Source organism: Salvia hispanica, chromosome 5, assembly GCF_029641045.1.
Source record: "Salvia hispanica isolate PSC_SH4W2 chromosome 5, Shi_PSC_v1, whole genome shotgun sequence".
NCBI lineage: Eukaryota > Viridiplantae > Streptophyta > Magnoliopsida > Lamiales > Lamiaceae > Salvia > Salvia hispanica.
In genome coordinates this window covers 3,938,089-3,962,771 of record NC_142696.1, presented here as the reverse complement: position 1 = coordinate 3,962,771, position 24,683 = coordinate 3,938,089, and the positions used below count along the sequence as shown (strand labels likewise).

Genomic DNA, 24,683 nt, shown 5'->3' with positions numbered 1-24,683 from the left:
TTTTTTTCATAAGACTCGTGTTAATTTACATGGTTTTGTGACATTATCATTTCCCTCAATTTCAACATTAGACCACCACAACTGGTATAACCCCATGCGGCCATGCCACTTCACATATCTCTATGCAAACAATTTTTCCATTAGAGCATCCATAATGCGGCGGAGGATGCGACGGACGATGCATCCTCCGTCCCTTCGTCCACTACTGTGGCGATCCGATCCATCGTCCGCGGACGATGCGACGGACGATAGAACGCGTTTTCGGTTTTTTTTTTTCAAATTTTTTTTCCATTTAAACACCCTAATTCCCATACTATTTCCCATCTTCCAATCTTTCTCTCTCATCTCTCTCATCCCTCACTTTCCAATTTTCTCACTACAAAATGCATCCCAACGGCGACGAATGGAGTACATCGGAAGGCATTACTCGGGCCTTGACTCGGGCCTTGTTCGATTGCGTTAATGATGCCACGATGGAATGCTTGGCAGAAATGGAGCGTGAGCGTGCAGCGGAGGCGGCGCGTATCCCTCGGCCGATTCGACGTCGGACGTTTGTCCCCCGCGAGCACGACGTGGCTCACCAACGTCTGTTCGCAGACTATTTTGCCAAGCAACCACGGTGGGGCCCAACGGTTTTTCACCACCATTTTAGAATGCGGCGAGATCTTTTTCTCCGCATTGTCCGGACGTTGGAGGGACGTGATGAATACTTCCAGTATCGGGAAGACGGCATCGACAGATCCGGACTTGCACCGTTGCAGAAGTGCACGGTTGCTATTCGGAAGTTGGCCTACGGCGCCACGACGGACATGTTCGACGAGTACCTTCACGTCGGGGAGACAACTGGCCGCGATTGTCTGAATAATTTTTGTAGGGGAGTTGTGGAGGCTTTTAGCTACACATATTTGCGAAGGCCGACTGCTGAGGATTGCCAGAGCCTGATGAGGATGCACGAGACGGTGCACGGCTTCCCTGGAATGCTAGGGAGCATCGATTGTATGCACTGGGAGTGGAAGAATTGTCCAACGGCGTGGAGAGGCCAATTTACTATTGGCTACAAGGGTAGCCACCCGACGATGATCTTCGAAGCTGTCGCTAACCATCGGCTCTGGATCTGGCATGCATACTTCGGTGTAGCCAGGTCGAACAACGACATCAACGTCCTCAACTCGTCCACCCTCTTCGCCGATCAATGCAGGGATCGCGGTCCGGCCATCGAGTTCACTGCCAACGGACGCCAATATCATATGGGGTACTACTTAGCCGATGGCATATACCCACGGTGGCCTGTTTTTGTGAACACGATCAGCTGCTCAATAGGTGACATGAGAGTGTTATTTGCGGCAAAGCAGGAGGCTGCGCGGAAGGATGTGGAGCGGGCTTTTGGTGTGCTCCAATCGCAGTGGGCAATAGTGAAAGGTCTGGCGTGTCTGTGGTTCAAGGAAGTCATCACCGATGTCATGTATGTGAACATCATCTTGCATAACATGATAGTCGAACAAGAAGTTGGACATGTCACCGATTGGGCCGATGATGAAGGTGGATCTAGCTCCAACACGGCGACCCCACCTGTCGCTCGAGGATTACCGATGTACTTCGGTGAGGTTCTAGCTAGACAAACCTCAATGCACAGACCTCAATGCGCAGCCAACAAGACCATGCGGCGCTCATGAACGACAGACATGATTGAAGAAGTTTGGAAGTGCCACGACCATTGAGAATTTGTAGTTTTTTTTATTTCGTACTGTATATTTGAACTTTCAATGAAATGAAGTTGTTTTTTCCAATTTTTGTAGTGTTTAAATATTCAAAAAATAAATAAAATGTTTAGGACCGGCTATAGTCGCCCCATTGCAGGTAAAAGTGACGGAGGATAGAATGCTGATGTGGCGGAGCATAGGGCGGGGCTTAGGGCGTCACATCCTCCGCCCCATTGTGGATGCACTTAGTTAACACATAAATAACCAAATTAATTCATTAAAAATCATAAAAGTTAACAAGTCTTATTATTAACGAATATTCGTAGATTAAATCATTTATAATATGATTGATTTTTCAGGTGTCGTTCAATATCAAATTACATAGAAAACCCATATTTTCTATGTATGAACACGAAACTAAACAATTGGTATATCTATAACAGTAGTTCAATTTCACACACTCACTAATGAATATGACAACGACAAGTTGCTAAAAAAATGCAAAACAATTCATTGCCGCAGAATGTGCTTCAAAAACGAATCTTGATATTTAAGACTTGAGTTAAACTGAGATTCAATTCAACACACTTGAAGCAATCTTGTGTAAGAAGTGACAAACAAGGCTCAAGGAACCATGTGAAGCCTCGTGTTTTTACCCATTGTTCATTCCATATCTGATATCACCAAAAGTGGGATGACAGCTTAACAACCTTTTATATTACACTTTGCCTATAAAAACACCACACCATTATATTATTCATTCCTTATAGAAAGTAGCACTCTGATGAAAAATATGGCAAACTGGTCTCACTTAAAGTGGACCTTAACTATGTCAACTGTGTTGAAGATTCAGCAAACAGCTTCTGCAAATCACAGAAATATCCATCAGTAGCTTTAGGTTTGCCATCACATGGCAAGAGAGAGAGAGAGAGACTCACAGATTTTGGGTGACAAGGATGGCCGACCATGCAAAAACACCATAAATCCACATAACAGCTTTCCTGGACTAGGTTTCGTAGAATCAAAGAGTCCTGTCCAAGTGCACATCGTCAATCAACTTCCATATCATCCCGTTTACCTCTCAAGTCTGATTCTGTCACATGTTTGTACACCCTGAAAACACATTTTCTCAGTTAAATGACTGGCATTAAGATAATAAAATCAAAGCAAAGCAATTCCTACAAATTCCCCTAATTTTTGAAGAGAATGCAATATATGATGTTGAAGATCATTTTACAAGAAAATAATGAAGAGAAATAATTACAGCCTTAAGACAATCGAAGGAGGCTTATACTATGAGACAATGTTATCCAGAGAGTTGGAATTCCCCTTTATGTAATTTCGTGATGATTGCAGACTTAATTTACGTCTATTCAGTCAAAGAGCATCAAATTCGAGGCAGGTGGAAAATACGAGAAACATATTAAAGTCCACGTATGAGTAGCCATATATAAACAGGCCTGAACTATTTGTTTCAGTGACTATAGGAGTCCCAGACATACGCATGCAGAGCATCAGCTTTTCTCGAGATTTCACTCGACCAAAGTACTGGATCTGCATTCTTAGGAAGTAAGTCTTGCTGCTGTTTTTTCTCTTGGAGCCACATCTCTGCTTTATGGCATTCCCTAATAACCTTCAAAAAGATCAAAGCGAAGATAATAGTGAATATTTTCCAGAATTAGACGGACATAGTATCATAACCAATCAAATCCAAATGATTTTATGTTAAAGGGACGTACTGCATCCCTTGCACTTGGTGAAAGTGATCCTACAGCCACCCGAAACTCCTCGATGCAGTTCAATAGATTTCTAGTGGCTTGTTCCCTGGCTGCCTCATCTTTGTATCGATTTTCAATTGGATCCACAATCTGATTAAATATGGAGAATAATAAATAAATAGTGACAACAAAGTTGAAAAGACAACAAAAAAACTCAACAAACCTTTTTCAAATCCTGTAACCTTTCAGTGTAAACATTTTCTGACTCATCATCTCCATCTCCATAAATCCAGTCTTCAGTTTGTTGCAAGTTACTGGAAATTCCATCTTTTTCGAAATCGGTGACAAAGCTCCGGTATGTATCTAAAAGCTGTTAACATAATAATATTAAACAAAGTATTATGAGACATCCAAAAAGGATAATAGTACGGCACTAGAACATATTCAAAGATGAAACACATAATTAAGAATCTCGTGCAAGAGTACTGCATCCATGACAATTAACCAATTAAAGACAATCAAATGTCAACACACTACAGGCCCCTATAAAAGGTGGACATCAGCAGTCATTCTTAAGTGCAGGTAAGTATTCTAGCATTTGACCTTCAATCAAATGGATATCATTTTTTTCGAATTATGGACCATCTACTTTCAAGTTCACAGTAAGTTACGGAGCCCTATTAGCATTCACCATTATTCAAGTTCACAGTAAGTTATGGAGATAAACACCAAAGTCTATGCTACTTGCACTATTCTCATAAAATTTAATACTAATTGAACATTGTCATGATAGCTGAATCAATAAGAATCCCAGTAACATATAAGAGTACAAAACAACATACAAAGAGAAGCACGTCTGCACCTTATTTCGCGTTTCATATACATACGCCTCCAGTGCATTTTTTTTCTCTTTGGTCCTTTCCATATTTATGTCTTGCTGTGTAAATTGTAGCTCTTTCTCCTGAGCTCGGCAGAGCTCATCAGGTGCCATCCCACCATATATATTCTCATCCACCAATATATTCTGTCGTCTGACAGCCATTAGCCGTCTCATCTCATGACCCTATAATATGGGAAACCATAATATTTTGACAATCATTTATTCATTTTAGCTTTAGAATTTGAAGAAATTAATAAGTTTCACTTGATTAATCATGTGAACACTCATCATGCCCAAATTTTGCAGTAATTCAAAGAATCCTTTTTTTTTATCATACTAAGATCAACTTCAATGTATTCATCAGTCATTACTATATGATTAGAATTTAGAAGCAATAGATGAAATGATTTTATCATTTTTATAGAGAAAATTTCCATATTCATGTTTCAAGGGTAATCCAAAAACAGAGCACTTGAAGAGAACAACAAAAGAGACAAATGGTAATACCGTAAGCCTGATGAAGCATTATACCACATATATCAAAGGAGTCATTACTTGTAATCCATGTCATATATACTATAGAAGTATTCAAAAAAAAATTCACGAGGAGACTATCATGTCGTTCAGCCTAAGAGTCATTTAATAGGTGTTTAATTGGACTTACAAGAGGACCATTTGATTTCTTAGATGACTCGGAATTGCTAGGGTCAACATTTGAGTGAGCATCAATGCTGTTGTGTCCAGAAGAATCGTCCACATGATCACCTACCAGCTGCATAGAGATGTATAGTGTTCTATAAAACATGGCACCACACTATCAAGGCTCCTAATACGAAATTTTTAATAAAAATACACACAGGCACACACTTACAGATGCAGAATCTATAGAGATGACTCCATGCAGATTTAGCTCAACTTTGACTTTTATCTTTGTCTTCTCCTCATTGGGAACTCTGAATGGCCCAATCTGCATAATAGATATCTTCAGATAAAGAGTATCAAGATATTCTGATCAGATACATTAATAAAAGAAAGGAAGAACAACAAACCTAGAAAGCAGACAAAGAAATATGTGAACAACACGAACCTCTAAATCTAAAAAGCAGACTAAAATTTGTGCACAGCCCGAATCTCTAAACCTACCATCTTCAAGTATCTTAGTATATAATTTGGCTATTGGCTTTAAGTATTTTAAGTTCAAATGCTTCACCATATTAGCAACTACTCCTTCGTCCCTCTGTAGCTGAGTCGTATTCCTTTTTTGGTTGTCCCACTGTAACTGAGTCATTTCCTATTTTAGCAAAAAGCACAAACTTTTCTTCTCTCTTAATTTACTCTCTCTTACTTTATTCTCTCTTCATCTCTCTACATTTTTTCTTCCTACTTTATTCCCCCTTCTCTTACTCACTTTTAACACAATTTCTTAAATCTCGTGCCGAAAAGAAACGTCTCTAGTTGCACTAGTTAAGAATTTAAGGGCTCCCCTTCCTGACTCTTTCCTTAAGGTTCCAGTTTGCAAGTCCCTCTGATTAAGAGAATCTCCCATCAAGTTGCACTAGTGCATCGTGTAGGCGACTAAGCTAGACACCAGATACTGTCGCAGAAACCAAAGTCAAGGTTCAAGCATTGTATTCAGGTGTAATTTTTCTGCCGTGGATCATCACTATACTGTCACTATAGTATATTGACTATTTTCTAATGATTTACCCATGATCCAACAAAAAGTATGTCCAATTTATTATATCATGCCAGCATTAATTCTGAATGCAAATGCAACATATCCATCATAAACAACCAAATCTCCCAAATCATACCATAAGAACAGGCCACTATAGTAGATTTCTTATTGCAAGAATAAATATAATACATTCCACTCTTCTGGGAAGCAGTAGCAGACAGCTTGAAAATCAACTTAAAAGTCACCCCCCCCCCCCTCCCTCCTCTTGTTTAGTATTTCAAAAGAGTTGGTTGTTTTGCGTAGTTGAATAAGTTAATAGAGTTATACCTTATAAGAGCTGATTCTTGCTGAGACACCAGAAGGCAACTCATTTTGATTTGCATAGTAAGCTTCCATGTGAAATATATCATTTCTGTACAATGTAAGAACTTTTGTACTTGGAAAAGGATTGCCTTTTGGAAACAACACTCCGTCAGCTGAGCGGATTGGCCCTTCATCTGATGCAAATGCAATTGAGAAAGGAAAGCAGTCCTCTACCTGCAAATAAGGGGCAGATATTTAGAGTCCTGTGAGTGACTAGGAGAACATTAGCTTTCATGATCTCTACAGGGGCTCTACTCTCTAATCAAGACTATAAGGCTTGCGAGTGCGAGATGAATACAATTTCAAGTAAGGCAACACATATTCTTCTTTTCAATTTCTGCATATGGTTATTTCTCTTTTTTCAGTAAGCTGGTTTGCAGGTAAGATTAGTGGGTGAGGGCTGTACGGGCACAGGACAGAGTAGTGGGATGCTAACCTGGGTCCAGTTTCCTATTTTTTAATTCATTGGTTACTGTAAGACCACTGTTCTGGAATATCATCATAGAGTGATTTGAGCAACTATTGGGAACTGATGCATACATACATGCATGTTGTGACATAATAGAGCAATTGTGTAATCGAGACAAACAGAATCATAAAGAGACACAAAATTTACGTGGTTCACCAACGTTGTGTTGGCTAGTCCACGGCCAGGAAAAGGAAACGGATAATAGATGTTATTCAGATTGTTTGCCCTACTTATATATAAATAGGCACACAGACGACGGGCTAGGCCCAATAAGACAATTAGGGCCTAAAACAGAAATATATCATAGCGTCGGGCCGTGGGCACTCCCCCCCCCCCCCCCCCCCCGACCCCGGCAAAGGGGCGTCGCCCCTTTGGCTAGCGGCAAACTATACAAATTCAAGGCATACTAACAATAAATATTTTCAAAACAATAATTAAATTTCAATATCAAAGGCAAAATATAAGATGCAAGTGAATAGCCGCATAAAACAAACCTCATACTCTCTCACTTGAAATATGGGGCTTAACATTGCACATTGAAGGGCACAGCCACGAGCGACACACTCACTTGCATTCAGAGTCCTACCGGCCTCCTTTCTAAAAAGTGAATTTATAATCTTTGTAATGGCAGGTATCCGAGAACCTGACCCAACAAGCTCAACTGTGTGAATCTTATTAACACTTAAACCTGATTCTAGCAAAGCCTTTTGACATGGAATACTAATCCTTTCCAGCAATGGAGCAGCCAAATTCTCAAACTCATCTCTTTTGATGTATCCTTTGACGTCTTTTTCATCCATCAAGCACTCAATACTCAGCGGTGCCTCTGGGTTAGCACTCAAAACTTTCTTCAATTTCTCACAAGCTGCTCTCAGCCTAATAGAAGCCCGTGTATTAGAATAAACATCAATATTGTATTGTTCCCTAAACATGGCTGCAAAATGTTTAACCAGAACTTCATCAAAGTCTCTTCCTCCTAAGTTGCTGTCAAATGCATGGGATAGTACCTTCATATGCCCAGGCTCAAATGATACAACAGCAACTTGTGTATCACTATGACCAACATCTACGAACACAACATTTGCTGGACCCCTGTCTGGAAACTCTTTGTATATACCATAACCCAGTCCAACAGCAGTACAGTCATGCATCAGCCTTGCTGGACTCAACCCTGCAATCTGTGCAGCATGCAAATATGCACGTCTCTGCAAAGCCGTGAAGTAACATGGTATACCGATCACACAGTTGGAAATCTGCATCTCAAGATTTTTCTCTGCGATCTGCTTTAGGTGGGCAAGCAGCATTGCCAAAATCTGTACAGGGGTAAAAGTGTGTCTTTCATTCAAGTATTGCAGGTGAATCAGTATTCCTCCATCAGGTCCTCGCGATGTCTCGAATGGGAGCAATCTTAGGTCATCCTGCACAGAAGGCTCACTATAATTCAGACCAATTAACCTCTTGACCTGAGATACAGTCGACTTGGGATTCATAGTTGCGGATGCAGCCCCAGCAGAGCCCAAAAACCTCTGCTTCTCGCCAAACGAAACCACTGCTGGATTTTCCCGTTTTGACTCATCATTCAACAAGACATCAATTCCTCGTTGCTTAGCCACTGCTATTACAAGGTTCTCATTTCCGATGTCAAACCCCAGTACACTCATTTCGATATTGTAGCAACCTTAACTTGAGGCCAACTACATGGAATTCCACACCAAAATCACAGGTTCAAATCCTACAGCCCAATACCAGCCACACATAATATTCAGACCTCATGATGCAAAATAAATACAATTATTCACACAGCATTTTTTCATCATGTATAGATATCAATTTCATATTGTTTGAAATGAATTCTAAAAACTGTTGCAACATACTTATTACAATTAGCAGCATTAGCCAAACATCTGCACATGGTAAAGTAATTGTGTGTTTATAAATACGTGGCCCAAACAAGCGAATGTGGTTGCGAAAATTAAAGTTGAGAGGATTGAGAAAGAAATATACCTCTGCTACGATAGACGGAAAGATATAATCAGAAACCCTAAAACTTGAGGAGAAGACGGATGATTGAAAAAATACCCTTAATTTCTTGCAAGTCCACAAATGAATTTTTTGATAATCAATGGCGAAGAATATTTGGTAAGATACTTTGCTTATATTAATTTCCTTAACTTTGTTGTCTACAAATATTACTAGTATCTGGATGGTTGAAGCAAAAGCTGAAAAGTCGAATTTTACTCTTAAAACAAAAAATTTATGGATACTATTTTTTATATTTACTTCTATGATAAGGAGTATTTTATTTTCTCTTTTATTCTCTTGTTCTTTCTTACTTTATTTCCTCTCCTATTAGTATAATTTATCTTTTATTTATTTCATTCGACGTAATTTTTTGATTTTTATACCAAAATAAATGACTAAATTAAGTTTGGATGGAGAGAGTACTGAAAGTGTTGAACTACACGAGTATGCATAACTGTTTAACAATACAAAAAATAATAAAATTAGATTCTATGTATTTTGACAAAGGAGCTGCAAAATGAAAACATTATTCTTAGCATGTTTTGATCAGACCACATACTATGGATAAATCTAATTACGATTTCAAAGTTTCAATCCTTTCAATGGCTACAGCCTACAAAGACTGAATTTCACTTTGTATTCAAAAGTTATACACACTTTAGGAATTACTAGAAAGCTAAATACTAACCTTAGTCGGTAGACTAACAAGCTTACGCAAGCATAGTATTAAAAAAATCTACATCATGAATTAACACCGATAAAACATACTCATAATCCTACATCAAAGATCCTATGGAAGCGTAGTAGTCGAATATCTACCATAAATTATAATCCCTCCGTCCTAGATAATTTGGGACACTCTGACCCGACACGAATTTTAAAAAATCTAATAGAAAGTGAGTTGAAAAAGTTGGTGGAATGTAGGTCCCACTTTTAAAGTATTAGTTTTATAATAAAATGTGAATAGGAATGAGTTGGTGGAATATGGAGTCCACTACCAAAAATAATAAAAGTGAAGTGAGACAAATTATGTGGGACGGGTCGAAATAGAATACTGGGTCGAATTATTTGGAGACAGAGGAGTATAAATATCTACTACAAGCTTGACCTATTTTGACGATAAACCTATTCCGTAGTGAGCATTGTGATCTAATATCTACAGAAGCGTAGTAGTGATAAAATATTTACAAGCATAAATAGAGACCAAACATAATAAGTGCTTCCTATCCAATCATAGTTACATGGAGGACATGTATTAGTACTGATTATATAAACTTAAAACTGGTTTCTAGCTAATAAACATATGCATGCTTACATTAGATACAAAGAAAAACACACAATAATTGAAAGATAAAGTTTATTAATCAAATTAATGTTTTATTCTAGAAATAAATGTGGACTTTAATATTTATATTAAAATTAATTCTGAATTAGTAATACAAATGCATATGCATTATTAATTCAAAACTAATATTAAACACAGTATTTTGTTATTATTGTTTCAAAACAATAATACTACATCAAAACTCTTTAAATCTGATTAATAATTGATTCTCTAGTATATACATTAATTTTCAATGATTAACATAATTAACATTAGTTTGAAATTAGCATTGGTAATATTTTTTAAAATAATATTAGTTCATAATTTATTAATTCAATTGACAAATTCATTTACGTAATTGGGCTAATATTATGAATTCTAAATTATGTGAGCACCACGCTTGTTCAGCACAATTAGCGTTACTTGTTTTATTTTATACATTAGCTATTAATATATTTTAATTTTAATAAAAATTAAACTCAACTTTTTTGTTTTCTCTATAACTTTAAATAAATGAATAGAGATGACAAATTGAGCTTAATTTTTTTTTTATAAAAATTATAAATCTAAAAATTATTATATTTTTAATTTATTAGAATCAAACTAAACGTAAAAAACAAAACAAACAGATTGTGTCTTAAATGAGCATAATGCTCATATAAGAAATGTAGTACTCCTCCAAATTAATACTCCATCTATTCCACAAGAATATGATGCATTTTTTATTAAGCACGGATTTTAATGCAATAGTGATAATGAAAGAGAGAGATAAAATAAAAAAAGTTAGTGGCTAATGAGTCTTACTTTATTATAAATAAAAGCATTTGCAAAATTAGAATGAACACATTCTATAAATAAAAAAGGAAAGTATATATTGTTGTATATAGTGATAGGGAGAATACAAATCGGCCCATTTGTGATAAAACAAAATCATACTATCTACTTTAGCCCACCATATCTCAAATAAAGCCCAAAAACCAAGTAGCAGCAGCCCTAAAGCCATCACCCCAACCCAGATTTGAAAATCGACAGATCCAGATTTACGTTGGGTTTACAGATAGACATAAGAGTCAGCGGTTGTGATTCATGAATGATGAATCCAAAGAAAAAAATTTGCAAAACCATGTGGCATATGGAATATAGATACTTATAAAAGCACATGTGTATGTGTAGGAATAAATATGGTAACATGCCCAAAAACTGCTACTCCATATCCCAGTCTGAAATCAAACAGGCTTGGATATAATGATTAATTAGCATTTAGCAAGCTGGTTGCTCAAATTGTTTGTCTGTACGGTTGTATACCTTGCTTCATCCACCGACCATTATTCATTTCGGTAACTCATTCTCACCGACACAACTCCATCCCCCAACCCGATAATGATTACTAGTATTTAAATTGATTCAAACAACAATATCTAATGGAATTTCTAAATTTTACATACATACTTAACCATTACTGCCTCTAATCTATCCATTATCAATTGTTTCAATGCAAACGGAATTGGTTAATGGAACGGGGTTTCACTTTTATTAAAAGTAATATTTTCATTACATTAATTTTTTCTATCCAATTTTTATCCATATTTGTAAAAACTTGTATCGAGTTAAACAAGACACATTATATTGCAGAAATGAAGTAGAAAACTTTAACTCGATACAAGTTTTTACAAATATGGATAAAAATTGGATAGAAAAAATTAATGTAATGAAGATTTTACTTTTAATATATTCCATTAGTTATGTAATAGAAATGAGCGTAATAATTTACTGAATTATGAGATTCACTTACCACGTATAAATGGAAAGAGTAGTATACTTTTATAATTATATATGAGTGAAGAGAATTAATGAAATATGAAAATTAGGGTTAAATGTAATACAAATAAAATAAAATGTATAATGACAAATATTTCATAATGACAAAATAATAGTAAATGGCTGCATGGCATATTTTATTGCATTCACAACAACCCTACTTTTGTGTATAACTAAACACTTAAATTCGAACCGGATCCATTTGCATTTTGAATCGAGATTGTTAACAATAATCGCGTAGCACTTGCTGTTACTAAGTCTTTGAATTTTGATTTTACATATTTTGATTTGTAAAATGAAATGATTTAATGATATCCAAATCTACTAACTCAACCCCATCAACTTGGTCCCACTATCAGCCCAACAATGATCCGTTGCATTTTTGTAGTGGAAATGAATTGATTTTGAGCTTTTAGGAGTAACGAAGTATGCCGAATTAGATTAAAGAATTACTATTAAAAAGAAAAACCTTTGAGAGCATGGAACAAGCAGCATGTATACGACATTGTCTATATATGCTAGGACTTAGGCCGGCCAAATATTAGGCAGATTTTTTAATGTCTTTGAAAAGCCAAATCGTGGAAAATCACTAAAATTCCAAAGTCAGCCATACCTCGTGACATGCCCAGCATATAGGCCTACTTTGAAAATTTGCAGCTGTCTATGAAAATTGAATTAATGTAAACATATAGAGATCATTGAAGACAATTCAAGTTTTTTTTCAATATCATAGTTATGGTATATGAATACTAAAAGACACCCATATTTGATATAGTAATTATAAATAGCCGATGTGGACGTTGGTCATGTGAATGAATTTTGTGTGTTGTGCTACTAGAAAATGGTAATGAATTTGGTCAACGAGGTTAGCGCATTTCGGGTATCTAATATAAAATCGCTTTACACAAAAACTTAATTACATCTGAGATATTTTACACTATTTAGGACTTTTTGCCTTTTTTATAAAATGTCAAAAATAGAAACTATTTCCATTTTTGGTCAATACTTTAAAATTATAAACTTTTTTATTCAAGAAACTTTTTTTCTTTTAAATGAAGACTCATTCTCCACTAATAACAATTCAATTCTCTCTAATGAAGTGTGACCCATTCTTCACTAATAATATTTTAATTAATTTTTCTTTCTAAACATTAGGCCTATCATATCAAATTTTTCTATTTTCAACGATAAAGATAATTTTTAGTCTCAAGGACTATTTTAGTCTTTATATTTAATATTTTTTCTCTCATCGATTCTCTCTCCTTTTCCGACGCATATTTATTTAATTCAATTTCTCTTTTTAAACAATAAAGATACAGTAACTTTTAGTCTCAAGGATTATTTTAGTCTTTATATTTAATATTTTTCCTCTCACCCATTCTGTCTCCTTTTCCAACGCATATTTATTTAATTCTTCCTCATCCCTCTATCTCTGTGGAGGTCACTCTTAAACTAAAGGTATACATATTGAAATTAAATTTCGTCGCGGAAATAAAATTTGTGGACAAACTGTTAGTCTTAACAATGAAAAGACACTATTTCACTATATTTAAATTCAAATGTATATAATTTTATTTAATTTTTCTGCGTCCCTCGTTGACGTGCAACCATATGTAGATGTATCTAATGTCATATTTTGAGGACAAAGCCATATATGCATGTTATCATCTGGTTCCTGAATACGGAGGTTCCTAGGTTGAGAATGGAAAAATTCTTCGCAAAATTGGTTCAAATTTATCATTTATATTAATCTAAAATCTCCCTCAAAATTAAGGCACGCCCTCAAATCATCCACTTATCCAATTAATTCAACCCAAAACCTCACTAATCATCGCCTCAATTAGCGACAAGAAATACAAGTACATTTCCTTACACGCAACATATTCAAACAAATTAACTAATTAACCACTTCTTAAGCTATATATGTGTGTATATTAACTTTATACTCCAATATTCTGCACCAAGAATGCCCCATTGCACTTATGTCTTGACCAAGTAATTGACATAAAAAGAAAAAAGAAAACAATAATAAAAAAAAAAAGTCTCAGAAAATTGGGTGAAGATTCCGGCCGACGGGCTCCTGCTTAGCATGTAACAAATGCTTGCAAGATTTGAGCAGAAAGGCAATCTGCTTGTAGAAATCGGCCTTGGCAGAAAAGAAGAGCGTCGAAGTTGATGAGAAGCCCTTCTTCAGCCTCTTCCCAATCTTGATCTTCAACCTGAACATCTTCACACGCAGCCACGACGGCCGCCTCCGCCCCTCCGCCTTCTGCAGAGACTTGTAGATCAAGAACTGCGCGCGCCGATGCTTCACCTCCTCCACATCTTCGCTCTCCATCTTCGAGTAGGAGTATGCTCTGTTCACCCCCATTTTTTTGAGATCAAGAATGTTTGAGGAGAGGAATTTTGAGTGAGAGTTTATTTGGTCATGTTTTAGAGTTTGGTGGTTCGTATTTATAGTGAAATGCAGGCTTAGGAATTGCCGAATTAATTGGAGTGATCCAAGGGAGTGTCATACTACAATAATTAATGGGTTGAATTTGAGTAAGAAAATGAGCTGGCCATGGGCAAATAGGCCAGGAAAAGATGTTGGCGTCAATTCTAATTTCAATAATTTAATTGCTTTGGTGTGTAAGGCTTGGTTTCTTTAATTCAATTGCTTTGGTGTGCAAGGGTATGGTTCTAACAATAATGTACATAAAATAAAGGTAGTGATCATTGACTCCTAGTGCTAATTTAGAAATGGGAGTTAGCAAATTTCGTAATAAAATGATAGTAGCAATAAAATTTAGCAAAATACTAGTAGAACACTGCACTACATATATTAGTTGGTGAGAGCAATACTTTAGTAGAGGGGGAGGGAGAGGGGTCAAAATCAGAACACGTAACTCAGTTACTCATTTTAAATATTAACAAATCTATAATCTCTACATTTGGGCTGAGTAGAAATGTGTGAAATTAAAAAAGCAATGCAATATTAATCAATCCAAGTAACGTCATTATCTTCTACATTATTTAAAATGGTTATTAGTGTTAAAGTTTAATTGCCAGAGTCCTTGTGACTTCTGACATCATGAGAAGGTGTCCCCACTCCTCCAAAGTCAACATGTCGTTTTGGCCTCTCACCACTCTCTCTCTCTACACACTCACATATAGAGCCATCGTTCAAACCATAGATTCGGCCAGGGCCCCATAAGGACGTACATGAGAGAGTTGAGCCCATGCCTCTTTTCCATAGTCAACTCCAATAATTTTTGTTATTATGTGGAATTAAATTATAACCAAATAATAATAATAAGGGTAGCCATGTGATGTTGCCGTTGCCGGCATTCTTTTAAGCACCGCTACTTTTTGGTTGTGGGGGTATGTCACTGTTTTATCTCCTACATCAAAATATTCATTCAATATGAACCTTCTGGTAAAATAGCCAGATCGGCTCGCTCCAAAAGAAACAGCCAAAACACCAATGTGGGTGTGCCAAGTGCGAAACGCACTCACGGCCCATGCATTGTTGTATCTCGCTCGTGCATGCACTCGTGCCTCTTACCCAATTAAAGCACGAGTGCATAACAACGGACATACGCTAGGTGTGTGTGATTTGTAGTTTTTACCAAATTTTATTTATTTAACATAATGAAAATTCAAAATTTTATGAATTTTTTTAGTACTAAGAGCATCTCCAACCATTCCACTAAACTCAAACCCATTTTAGTGTAAATCTCACACTAATATTGATTTTACTCCAACCATTTACACTAAACTCAAACTTAAAAGAATATTCTCTATTTTATGCTTTTTTTACTCACAAAATTTGAGAATTTTTTAGGTTTTGGTTTAGTGTAAACCTAAAGATATGTATATTTTTCTCAAAAACTAAAAATAGGATTGGTTTTTGAGTACTATTGGAGCTAAATACCTATCCCATTTTAGGTTTTAGTGTACCCTTGAAGATGGTCTAAATAATTTATCCTCCGCTATAAATACCTCTCTCCCTCACGCAATAGCGGCACATTCTTCCCATTTTAGCTTCTAAATTCCATCATGTCCAACATGGAGATGTCAAGTTGATGTTGAATCATTGTTAAATTGAGGGTTGGATTGTTACCGGATCAACCACGAACTTGTTCATTAAGAAAACTCTAAACTCAAAAACAAATTTGATCTGCTACCTTCAAATCCGTACAAGACCCACATCGGATACAAAGTTGTTATCGACTTGATGTAATAAAGGTTGATGCGACACGATAAAAACTTGAACCTAAAGTACACAATTAAAACCTGATATTGAACACAATAAAAATCCAATATTAATCCGATTTACAAGAACTTAGAGAATAAAATAAAGCACAAATTTGTTGAAAAATTTAATTAAAATAATAATTAAATTAGAGAGTAGTAATATAATTTTTAACAGATTACCCGAACACAGCCCATTAAGAACATGAATATAATAAGACTTGACCTAAACCTTTTAATTTCGTGTGTATTTGTATTGGATTTTCATGAGAACCATTAAAATTTGCACAAAGTTGATGGTATGTTCAATTAATACCCCTAAATTAATTTACGCAATCACAAAATGAAAATTAAAATGAATAGTTATTTTAATTAAGAGATTGCTAGATCTGCCAGATTAGAGAATACCATATTTTACCCAAAGTTGATTTTTTCAACCAATAATCAGCTTATGCAACAACAAAATAAAAAGTGACTAAATTTAAGAGATTACTTATCGGCCCAAATTGAAAGGCCCAGCAATGTATAACTGATTTTGCGTGGCACGAGTTTTAATACGAAATTGGTAAAGTATAAAAGAGGTAGAGAAATAAAGTAATTAAAATTTTATTAGTGGAGAATAAGTCCAACCTTATTAGAGAAAAAAAGTTTCCAAAATTAGAAAGTGCACATTCTTGTTGCATAGACTAAAAAAGAAAGAGTTCATATTCATGTGAGACGGAGTGAGTAACACTTATTTCATATTGTGAATTCAAATATACGCCTTCAATTAATTTGACATATCTTTCAACTGTAAGAAGAATATGATCTTTTTAACTGTAACATGAATACGGCTTGTGTGGTTTTGTACCTTTACATATATCTTGTTTGCGTCCATTTCTAAATATAGCTGAGGATTACAAATCTGAAGGATCAAAACTCACAAAGTAAGATGTACATATTACGACAGCACAGCAGGGACAACGATTCATTAACCAACTGATCCTTCGAGTTTCAAGCTCATGAGCTGGTTTACCTCCGCTCCAAATTCATCCGGCAGCTCATTGAACACATCCCGGCAGAAACCAGAGATCATTGCAGCCATAGCTTTCTCATAGTCGATACCTCTCTGTTGAAAGTAGAATAACTGGTCTTCACCAATTTTGGAGGTCGTTGCTTCATGCTCAATTCGAGCACTCGGGTTTTTTGCCTGTTGACATAAACCAAAACAATGAGTATCAAATTGTTCCGGACTCTCCAACGTTAGAACCTCCCAATTTAGTATCACTTGCATTGAAAAAATGAACACCAAACAACTCTAACTTAGCCATATTATGTCGCCTTCTCCCTTTAACAATATTTCACAAAACTTCCAGCCTCAGTTTACAAATAATCAAGAACAAGAAGTTTAATAACAACATCGAGACAAGAGATAAAGGATTGCGATTTGATGCCATTTCATATTAGTTGCTTCTTCTGATCCAAGAGTGTAAACACCAGATATTTTCACATATCACACAGAAGATTAAACCAATTCATAAGGAAGTTTCACACACCAGCAGGTTTCATACAAGCCATATATTGAGAGGAAAAACTCTCTAGCATATATAATTACTTTTAATAATGTTATATAAACAAATTCCAAAACAATTATTTCAGATAATACAAACTCAAAAAAGACATGGAGAGTCTGGAAAACATCTATCATCATCCCGACCAACCTTTGACACAGAATAATCAATCTGACTAAGGAAATTGCGGATAAAACAAAAGAGTAACACATAAATAAAGAGATCATATAGCACAAAAGAAAATTAAGCCAAGAATTTACCTGAATGTAGGGATAAGTGTTGGCAGCAGCTTTGTCACCTATGAGCATCGAGTCACACTGTGAGGAATTTCGAGCGTTATCTGCACCGGACATAACTTGGACAAGCCCCCTGTAGCAATTTCTCGAATGCCCAGCGGAGATCCCTTTTGAAATAATCCTACTCCTAGTATTCTTCCCCTTGTGTATCATCTTTGTCCCCGTATCCGCCTGCTGATGGTTATTCGTCAACGCCACAGAATAAAATTCCCCAACAGAATCATCACCCTCCAAGACAACACTAGGGTACTTCCAAGTGATAGCAGAACCGGTCTCCACTTGAGTCCATGAAATCTTTGATCGAGGACCAGCGCAGAGTCCCCTCTTGGTAACAAAATTATATATCCCTCCTTTCCCGTTCTCGTCTCCTGCGTACCAGTTCTGAACCGTGGAGTACTTGATCTCGGCACCAGCATGACAGTACAGCTCCACCACAGCTGCGTGCAACTGATTCGTATCATAAGAGGGAGCAGTGCAGCCCTCCAAGTAATCCACGAAGCTTCCTTCTTCTGCAACTATCAAGGTTCTCTCAAACTGCCCTGTCTCCATGGCGTTTATCCTAAAATACGTCGAGATTTGCATTGGACACTTGGTATTCTTCGGTATATACACAAACGAACCATCACTAAACACGGCTGCATTCAAAGCAGCATAGAAATTGTCATCAGCAGGCACCACCCTGCCTAGATACTGCCTAATTAAGTCGGGATACTCCTTAATAGCCTCTGAAATCGAGCAAAAGATAACACCGGACTTCTCTAGAGTCTTCCGATGAGTAGTCGCGATGGAAACGCTATCTAGAACGGCGTCCACTGCAACATTAGCTAGTCTATTCCTTTCATTCAACGGAATCCCAAGCTTCTCAAAATACATAACCAGCTCTGGATCAGCCTCATCAAGACTATTTAAAGTTGGCTTCTTTTTGGGCTCCGAATAGTAACAAATATCTTGGAAATTAATTTTGGGGTACTGATTATCAGACCACGAGGGCTCTTTCATCTTAACAAATTTCTCATATGACTTTAACCTGAACTCCAACATCCAATCGGGCTCATTTTTTCTTGAAGAAATTAACCTAATAGTTTCTCCGGAAAGCCCCTTAGGAATTGTGAAAGAATCAATTTCTTGCGTGAAGCCCCACTTATAATCTCTTTTCAAGAATTTCTGAAGTGGGTCATCGTCGCTGGATGATGAGTCTAAGGATTTCTTACCTGGAGAATCGGTTGTGGTCTTGGGCTCATATCCGACATCAGCCCTAATCTTCAAGGAAGTTCTTGAATTGGGGTTTCGGAGAATAGGGGATTTGGGGATTGAGTGCAAAAGAGGGCCCTTTGGGAATTCAGAAACGTGCTGCGACGAAAAGGGCGAAATCCCGCTGTTGAGAAGCGAGGCCATGCGGTAGGATTGTCAGAGTGTTGAGGCGACTCAGCTTCAAGATGAAGACGGAAATATTTCACTCTGGATTGTTGTTTTGTCGCTATTCATTTAATAATTTTCTGTAATAAATTATATTCATGTTTTTGTGTTTTTTTTTTTAATTTTTATGTGGCTCTTGTTGAGATTTTACGTTAATGTCGTATGCTGACCACGTGCCTATAACTTAATTCTGCTGGAGGTATTGCGGATCACTTACTAATTGGGTAATACTAATTGAAATTATTATTTTCATGTTTCATTTATGAAGAAAACGGAAGAGATGGTCTCAAGGAACTTCTTCGGGTGTATAGTTTAATTTTGTATGTTAATCAAGAAGAGAATAAAGTAGAGATAAAAGAGGTTTTTATTTTTAGTAATGAGTCATTTTAGATAGTATAAAATAAAAAGGAAAATGAGTCATTTCGGTGAAACAAAAGGAGTACTAGATAAAAGTCAAGGGGCATTTTATGTCCGTTGCGAGGTTGAGGTACTTTAATTAAATTTTGCACAAGATCTGAAAAATATAAAGCCAAAAGTTTGTCCATACTAGTATTAGCACTCGTGCTACGCACGGACCAAATAATTTTCGGCTAATGAATACAAACTGTAAATAATTTAAAAAAAATATCATTACACATGCTTCATAAAAAAAAAAAATGATCCTCTAGTCCTAATCTAAAAAAAAAATTCCTATTTGAAACAATATTTAATACTCCCTCCATCCCAAGGAAGATTACTCTTTTCTTGGTCGGCACGGAATTTTATGCAGTTATATTTTAAGGAGTGAACTACATAAATGGTACCTGATCTTTCACTTTCGCACGTAAATGATACCTGATCTTTATTTTATATCGTTTTTTGTACCTATAAATCACATTTTTGGTATCTTATGCAATTTTCTTCCAAAAATGCCCTTTAAACAAATATATTTTCCCATTTATGTCATAGAGGGTATTTTGGACATCCATAAAATAAGTACCAAAAGTGATATTATAATATCTTCTTTAATTCTCCTCATTCTTTATACTATTATTATTAATCAATATTAATATTATTATTTTTATGTTATAAATTAATAATTAATTCATTTTTAATATCATTCAAATATACTTAAATATAATTATAATTATAATTTTATTTAATTATTATAATAATAATATTATTATAATACTAAAAACTGAGAGTAGTAATTAATAAATAATTGTAGTATAATTATATAAATTATGAATCACATAATAATATGTAGTAATAATAATAATAATAATTACTACTATTATTATTATTATTATTTTACATTAAATTAATAACTAATCAATATAGCCTAAATAAAAATTTAACATTGTGAATTGCAATGATATAAAAGTTGAATATTATTAGTTAGGTGTTTTAAAATGAGTATAAAATAATTTAATAAAAAATATTCAATTAATTTTATTACTTTAAATAATTAATTTAATTAGGTATTTTGTTTTTTATTGATATTATGTGTATAAAATACTAAAAAGAAAGAAGAAAAAAAGAAAAAAGAAAGAAGAAAGAAACATAAATTAAGGAGAAAAAAGAAAAATAGAAAGGAAGATAAAATACTAAAAAGAAAGAAGAAAATGAGAAAAAATAAAGAAGAAGGAACTAAATAAGAAAAAAAGAAATAAGAAAGGAAGAAAAAATAATCACATATTTGCCATTTAATTGAAACTAGTATTAACACTCGTGCTATGCACGGGCCTTATGATTTTTAACTAATGAGAACGAATTGTAAATAATTGAAAAGAAATATACATTAATATAGTTACGTTCACATTAAAAAGTATATTGGTTTTTATTGGACTTTTATGAGAAAGATACATATTCGACACACAATTCAATATATGTTTAATTTGTGAGATTCATGGAGAAAAATATATTTGTTAATTAGAATAAAATATAGAAGTAAATATTTGTTAATTAGAATAAGATATAAAAAAAAAAAGAAAAAGTAAGCAATGAGTGAGATTTGAATAACAAATTGTTGGAATAATCGCCGCAAATACAAAATAACAAAACACTCTCACCAATTCTTTCATGCAAGCGATATGCAAAAAATTCTTTCGGGCTTAACTCTCTTTCTATAGCTTGAAGAAGAAGCAATAGAATAGGAAAAAAAAACCAATATCTTCTCTATAGTCATCCTCTCCTTACGGGAATAGAAGTGGATATTGAAGTTCAAGATAAAAGAAGGATGTTGTTCACTGATGCACTGCAATTATCCTGATAGTCCGGGCTATAGTCCACTCATTGTATGCATGCATAATCCGGGCTATAGTCTACCCTATTGTTGATGCCCTAACTATTTAGATTTCAAATATATTTCATTTTATCCAAAAATTAGTCTACGACACAATTTTATATATATACCACATGATGGATATCAAAATCTTGATATACTAAAATAAATGGTTTTAGGTAAGATATTTATCCACCTCAATATAGTTATAAATTTTAAAATTATTAATTTAATACTAAGCTATGTTGTCATAACTTCCACATGTCACATAACAATATAATTGAAATGCATTCATTTTCGATATCGATCTAGTTGTCGTTGGGATCTGTACATTTTATTAGTATATACACTATTAACAATTCAAACTAAAAGAATATATTGAAAATAAAAATTGAAGTGTTCAATCATAAAATAAATAAATTAATATAACTGAAATTTGGTTAATTGAAGTTCTAATTGATCAATTGAAGATTTATTGTATCATTTGGAATAAATTGGAAACATGATTGATTACTATGAATTGCATCTTTCTACTTAGTGTAAGATAAAATCGAAATTCTTAGTTGTTCAATTGAATATAAAATAATTGGAATCTCATATTTTAAGGAATATTTTAGTTTTAATTGTATAATTTGAGATTTCAAATAATCTCTGATTAAATAGAATAATTACATATTTGAATTGATCATAGATTCAATTGGAGTTTTCAACATTTTTACTTAAATTAATATACTTAAAAAAATTAATTGTAAAATGTAAAGACAACAACGTATTAGTAGTCCTAACTAAAACTCAATAATAGTTCTATCTAATAAAAAAGAAATTAAATTCTAAATTTAATACACTAAGCCCAAACTAATATGCTAGCGTAGTACGTATACATACAACAATCTTCTTCTACAGCTAATACATTTAACCCCAAAGTGGCGCCTCGCCGCGGCTGCCTCGCCTGCATAGCCGCATCACCTGCGCTTCCATCCATTCCCTCATTTCCTTATCTCTATTCGTTGGAACCCACTGAACACCAGTCTCCACGCCGCAGCAAGACACAGTACCTCCAGCAGGAGCGGGTAAAGATCGGATCTTTAAACAAAATCCCTCACTTTCTCTCGGCCAAACGCCGCCTTGCCACCCTCATCACCCGTCGTCGGAGCTGTCTCCGGATTCCAAGACCCTTGCTATGCTGAAATCGGAAAATCAGAAAATCGGAATCTGTAAGAAATATCATGAATATCAAAGCTTATAGATTCAAGAGAGAAAATACCACAAAAAAGTGTTGTACTCATTTCAGGGAAAACGCATTTTGTATCTGGTATTTATAGTGGTTCAAAGTTCAAACAAACTTCCAATGTAAGCCAACATATAATTGATTTAAAAAATGTTTTGAATCTCAGCATAATTTTTGGGAAGATAAACAGTGAAAGGAAATAAATTATTGTACCTCCCAAAATCTGATGCCATGCTTTCTCGGTAATAGATAGATATGCATACAACTTTATATGTACAGATTACATATAGACATACATACAACTCATGTATAGATATAGATATATTCCCTCCATTCTCGCAAGAATATGTACGGAGTATTTCTTTTTTATTTAGTCCCACAAGTATATGCATTTTCTAATTTTGGAACTTTGTTATCTCTAATGAAGTGAGACTCATTATCCATTAACAATACTTTATTTACTTTTTCTCTGATTTTGTCTCTTACTCTTACTTTATTAATTTTGCATTAAAATCCGTGTCGAACTTAAAGTGTAGGAGTATATTCTTTAGGGACGGAGGTAGTATATACTGAATGTGGTACACGCGTGACATTACTATGTCATTTTCTCATTCTAAAATTACCTTTCAAAATCTCTAACTTTATATATTGATAGAATAATAGATTAAAAAAAGTTCCATTTTGTAATTGTAATTGTATTCTATGCATGAATAGGATCTGTCTATTGTAATAGGCCTGCACCTATACCTATACCTCAATTGTGTGTTACCGAGAAAAGGAGTGAAAAGTGCTCCAGAAGGTAGTTGCCAAGCATTGACAAAACTGATTTTACAATATGCTCTGAAATTTTAACCTATGCTACTACACGCATAAAATAATGTTTCCCGCCAAAACCACCTTGAGTGGCATTTATGCAATTTTCTTCATAACTCCCACTTTATATATTGATAGATTTTCAAAAATATCCTCCATGATAAAAAAAAATCACATATTTGGTACCTAGGGTTATTTTTGTCACTGGGTACCAAAAACGATATAAAATAAAGATCAGGTACCATTTATGTGCGAAAGTGAAAGATCAAGTACCATTTATGTAGTTCACTCTATTTTAAGTGTTAAGAGGAGGATTTTAAGTAAGAAAGGGGGAGTAAAGTAGAGATAATTGTGTTTCCATTTTATGTAATTGGTCATCTTGGTTGAGACAAATCAAAAATGAAAGTGATCTTCAATGGGACGGAGGGACCACAACATGAAAAACTCCGTTCCATTAAAAAGCCAAAAAAGTATAACGCGCAATACTAAGAAATACAGTTTTAACGATTATATGACCAAATGTCTTCGATGGAAAGTGAGTTGGGAAAGAGATTAGAATGCGTGAGAAAAGAAGATAAACTATGGTATTTTTACATAGTGGAAAATAGGAATAAAAATAAAAAACAATTAGAAAACCATAGTGCGGGATATAAAACAAGTGCCCGCAATGGTGGACTATAGTCCTGACTATACATAGGGCGGGCGTATGGGGCAAGGCTTTGGGCGGCCATCCGCAATGGCAAACTATAGCCCAGACTATGCTCTATTTCATTTCGACCATGGCGCTTCATATCCTATTTTGCCTTGTTTATAGTTTAATTGCATGAAGAAGATAAAGTTGCTAGCTCTATCAGATTTGAAGTTCTTTTTGCTTTATGCCTTTTTATAGCTTTCCTGCTAGGAGTGTTA

At 35.0% G+C, this 24,683-nt stretch overlaps 3 protein-coding genes and 1 long non-coding RNA gene across 7 annotated transcripts; all 4 read right to left on the bottom strand.

Moving 5' to 3' along the window:
* Positions 1 to 2,224: 2,224 nt before the first annotated feature.
* LOC125190540 (heat shock protein 70 (Hsp 70) family protein) lies at positions 2,225 to 9,002 on the bottom strand. 4 transcript variants are annotated; one of them, XM_048087867.2, is made up of 12 exons: positions 8,813 to 9,001; positions 8,683 to 8,712; positions 7,303 to 8,540; positions 6,304 to 6,513; positions 5,170 to 5,280; positions 4,963 to 5,070; positions 4,281 to 4,481; positions 3,642 to 3,788; positions 3,440 to 3,568; positions 3,203 to 3,333; positions 2,639 to 2,813; positions 2,225 to 2,563 (listed from the first exon to the last, which is right to left on the bottom strand). In XM_048087867.2, the coding sequence occupies exons 3-11, from the start codon at positions 8,467 to 8,469 to the stop codon at positions 2,750 to 2,752; spliced, it is 2,268 nt and encodes a 755-aa protein (XP_047943824.1). In that variant the 5' UTR covers positions 8,470 to 8,540; positions 8,683 to 8,712; positions 8,813 to 9,001; the 3' UTR covers positions 2,225 to 2,563; positions 2,639 to 2,749. The 4 variants fall into 4 exon arrangements, with proteins under 4 accessions (XP_047943824.1, XP_047943826.1, XP_047943823.1 ...); XM_048087869.2 differs by lacking the exon at positions 8,683 to 8,712 and having other exon boundaries at positions 4,281 to 4,442; positions 8,813 to 9,002; XM_048087866.2 differs by lacking the exon at positions 8,683 to 8,712 and having other exon boundaries at positions 8,813 to 9,000.
* Positions 9,003 to 14,016: 5,014 nt separating this feature from the next.
* On the bottom strand, positions 14,017 to 14,343 carry LOC125191001 (uncharacterized). Its single transcript, XM_048088452.2, has one exon. It carries the CDS (start codon positions 14,341 to 14,343, stop codon positions 14,017 to 14,019), a length of 327 nt encoding a protein of 108 aa, XP_047944409.1.
* Positions 14,344 to 16,999: 2,656 nt separating this feature from the next.
* Positions 17,000 to 19,530, bottom strand: LOC125190159 (iron-sulfur cluster assembly SufBD family protein ABCI8, chloroplastic-like). The gene is made up of 2 exons (XM_048087369.2): positions 18,019 to 19,530; positions 17,000 to 17,397 (listed from the first exon to the last, which is right to left on the bottom strand). Exons 1-2 carry the CDS (start codon positions 19,447 to 19,449, stop codon positions 17,179 to 17,181), a joined length of 1,650 nt encoding a protein of 549 aa, XP_047943326.1. The 5' UTR covers positions 19,450 to 19,530; the 3' UTR covers positions 17,000 to 17,178.
* A 2,949-nt stretch (positions 19,531 to 22,479) lies between these two features.
* Positions 22,480 to 23,120, bottom strand: LOC148924236 (uncharacterized). The gene is made up of 2 exons (XR_016130252.1): positions 22,998 to 23,120; positions 22,480 to 22,916 (listed from the first exon to the last, which is right to left on the bottom strand). It is a non-coding gene; the product is annotated as an uncharacterized LOC148924236 (long non-coding RNA).
* Between the last annotated feature and the right edge of the window lie 1,563 nt (positions 23,121 to 24,683).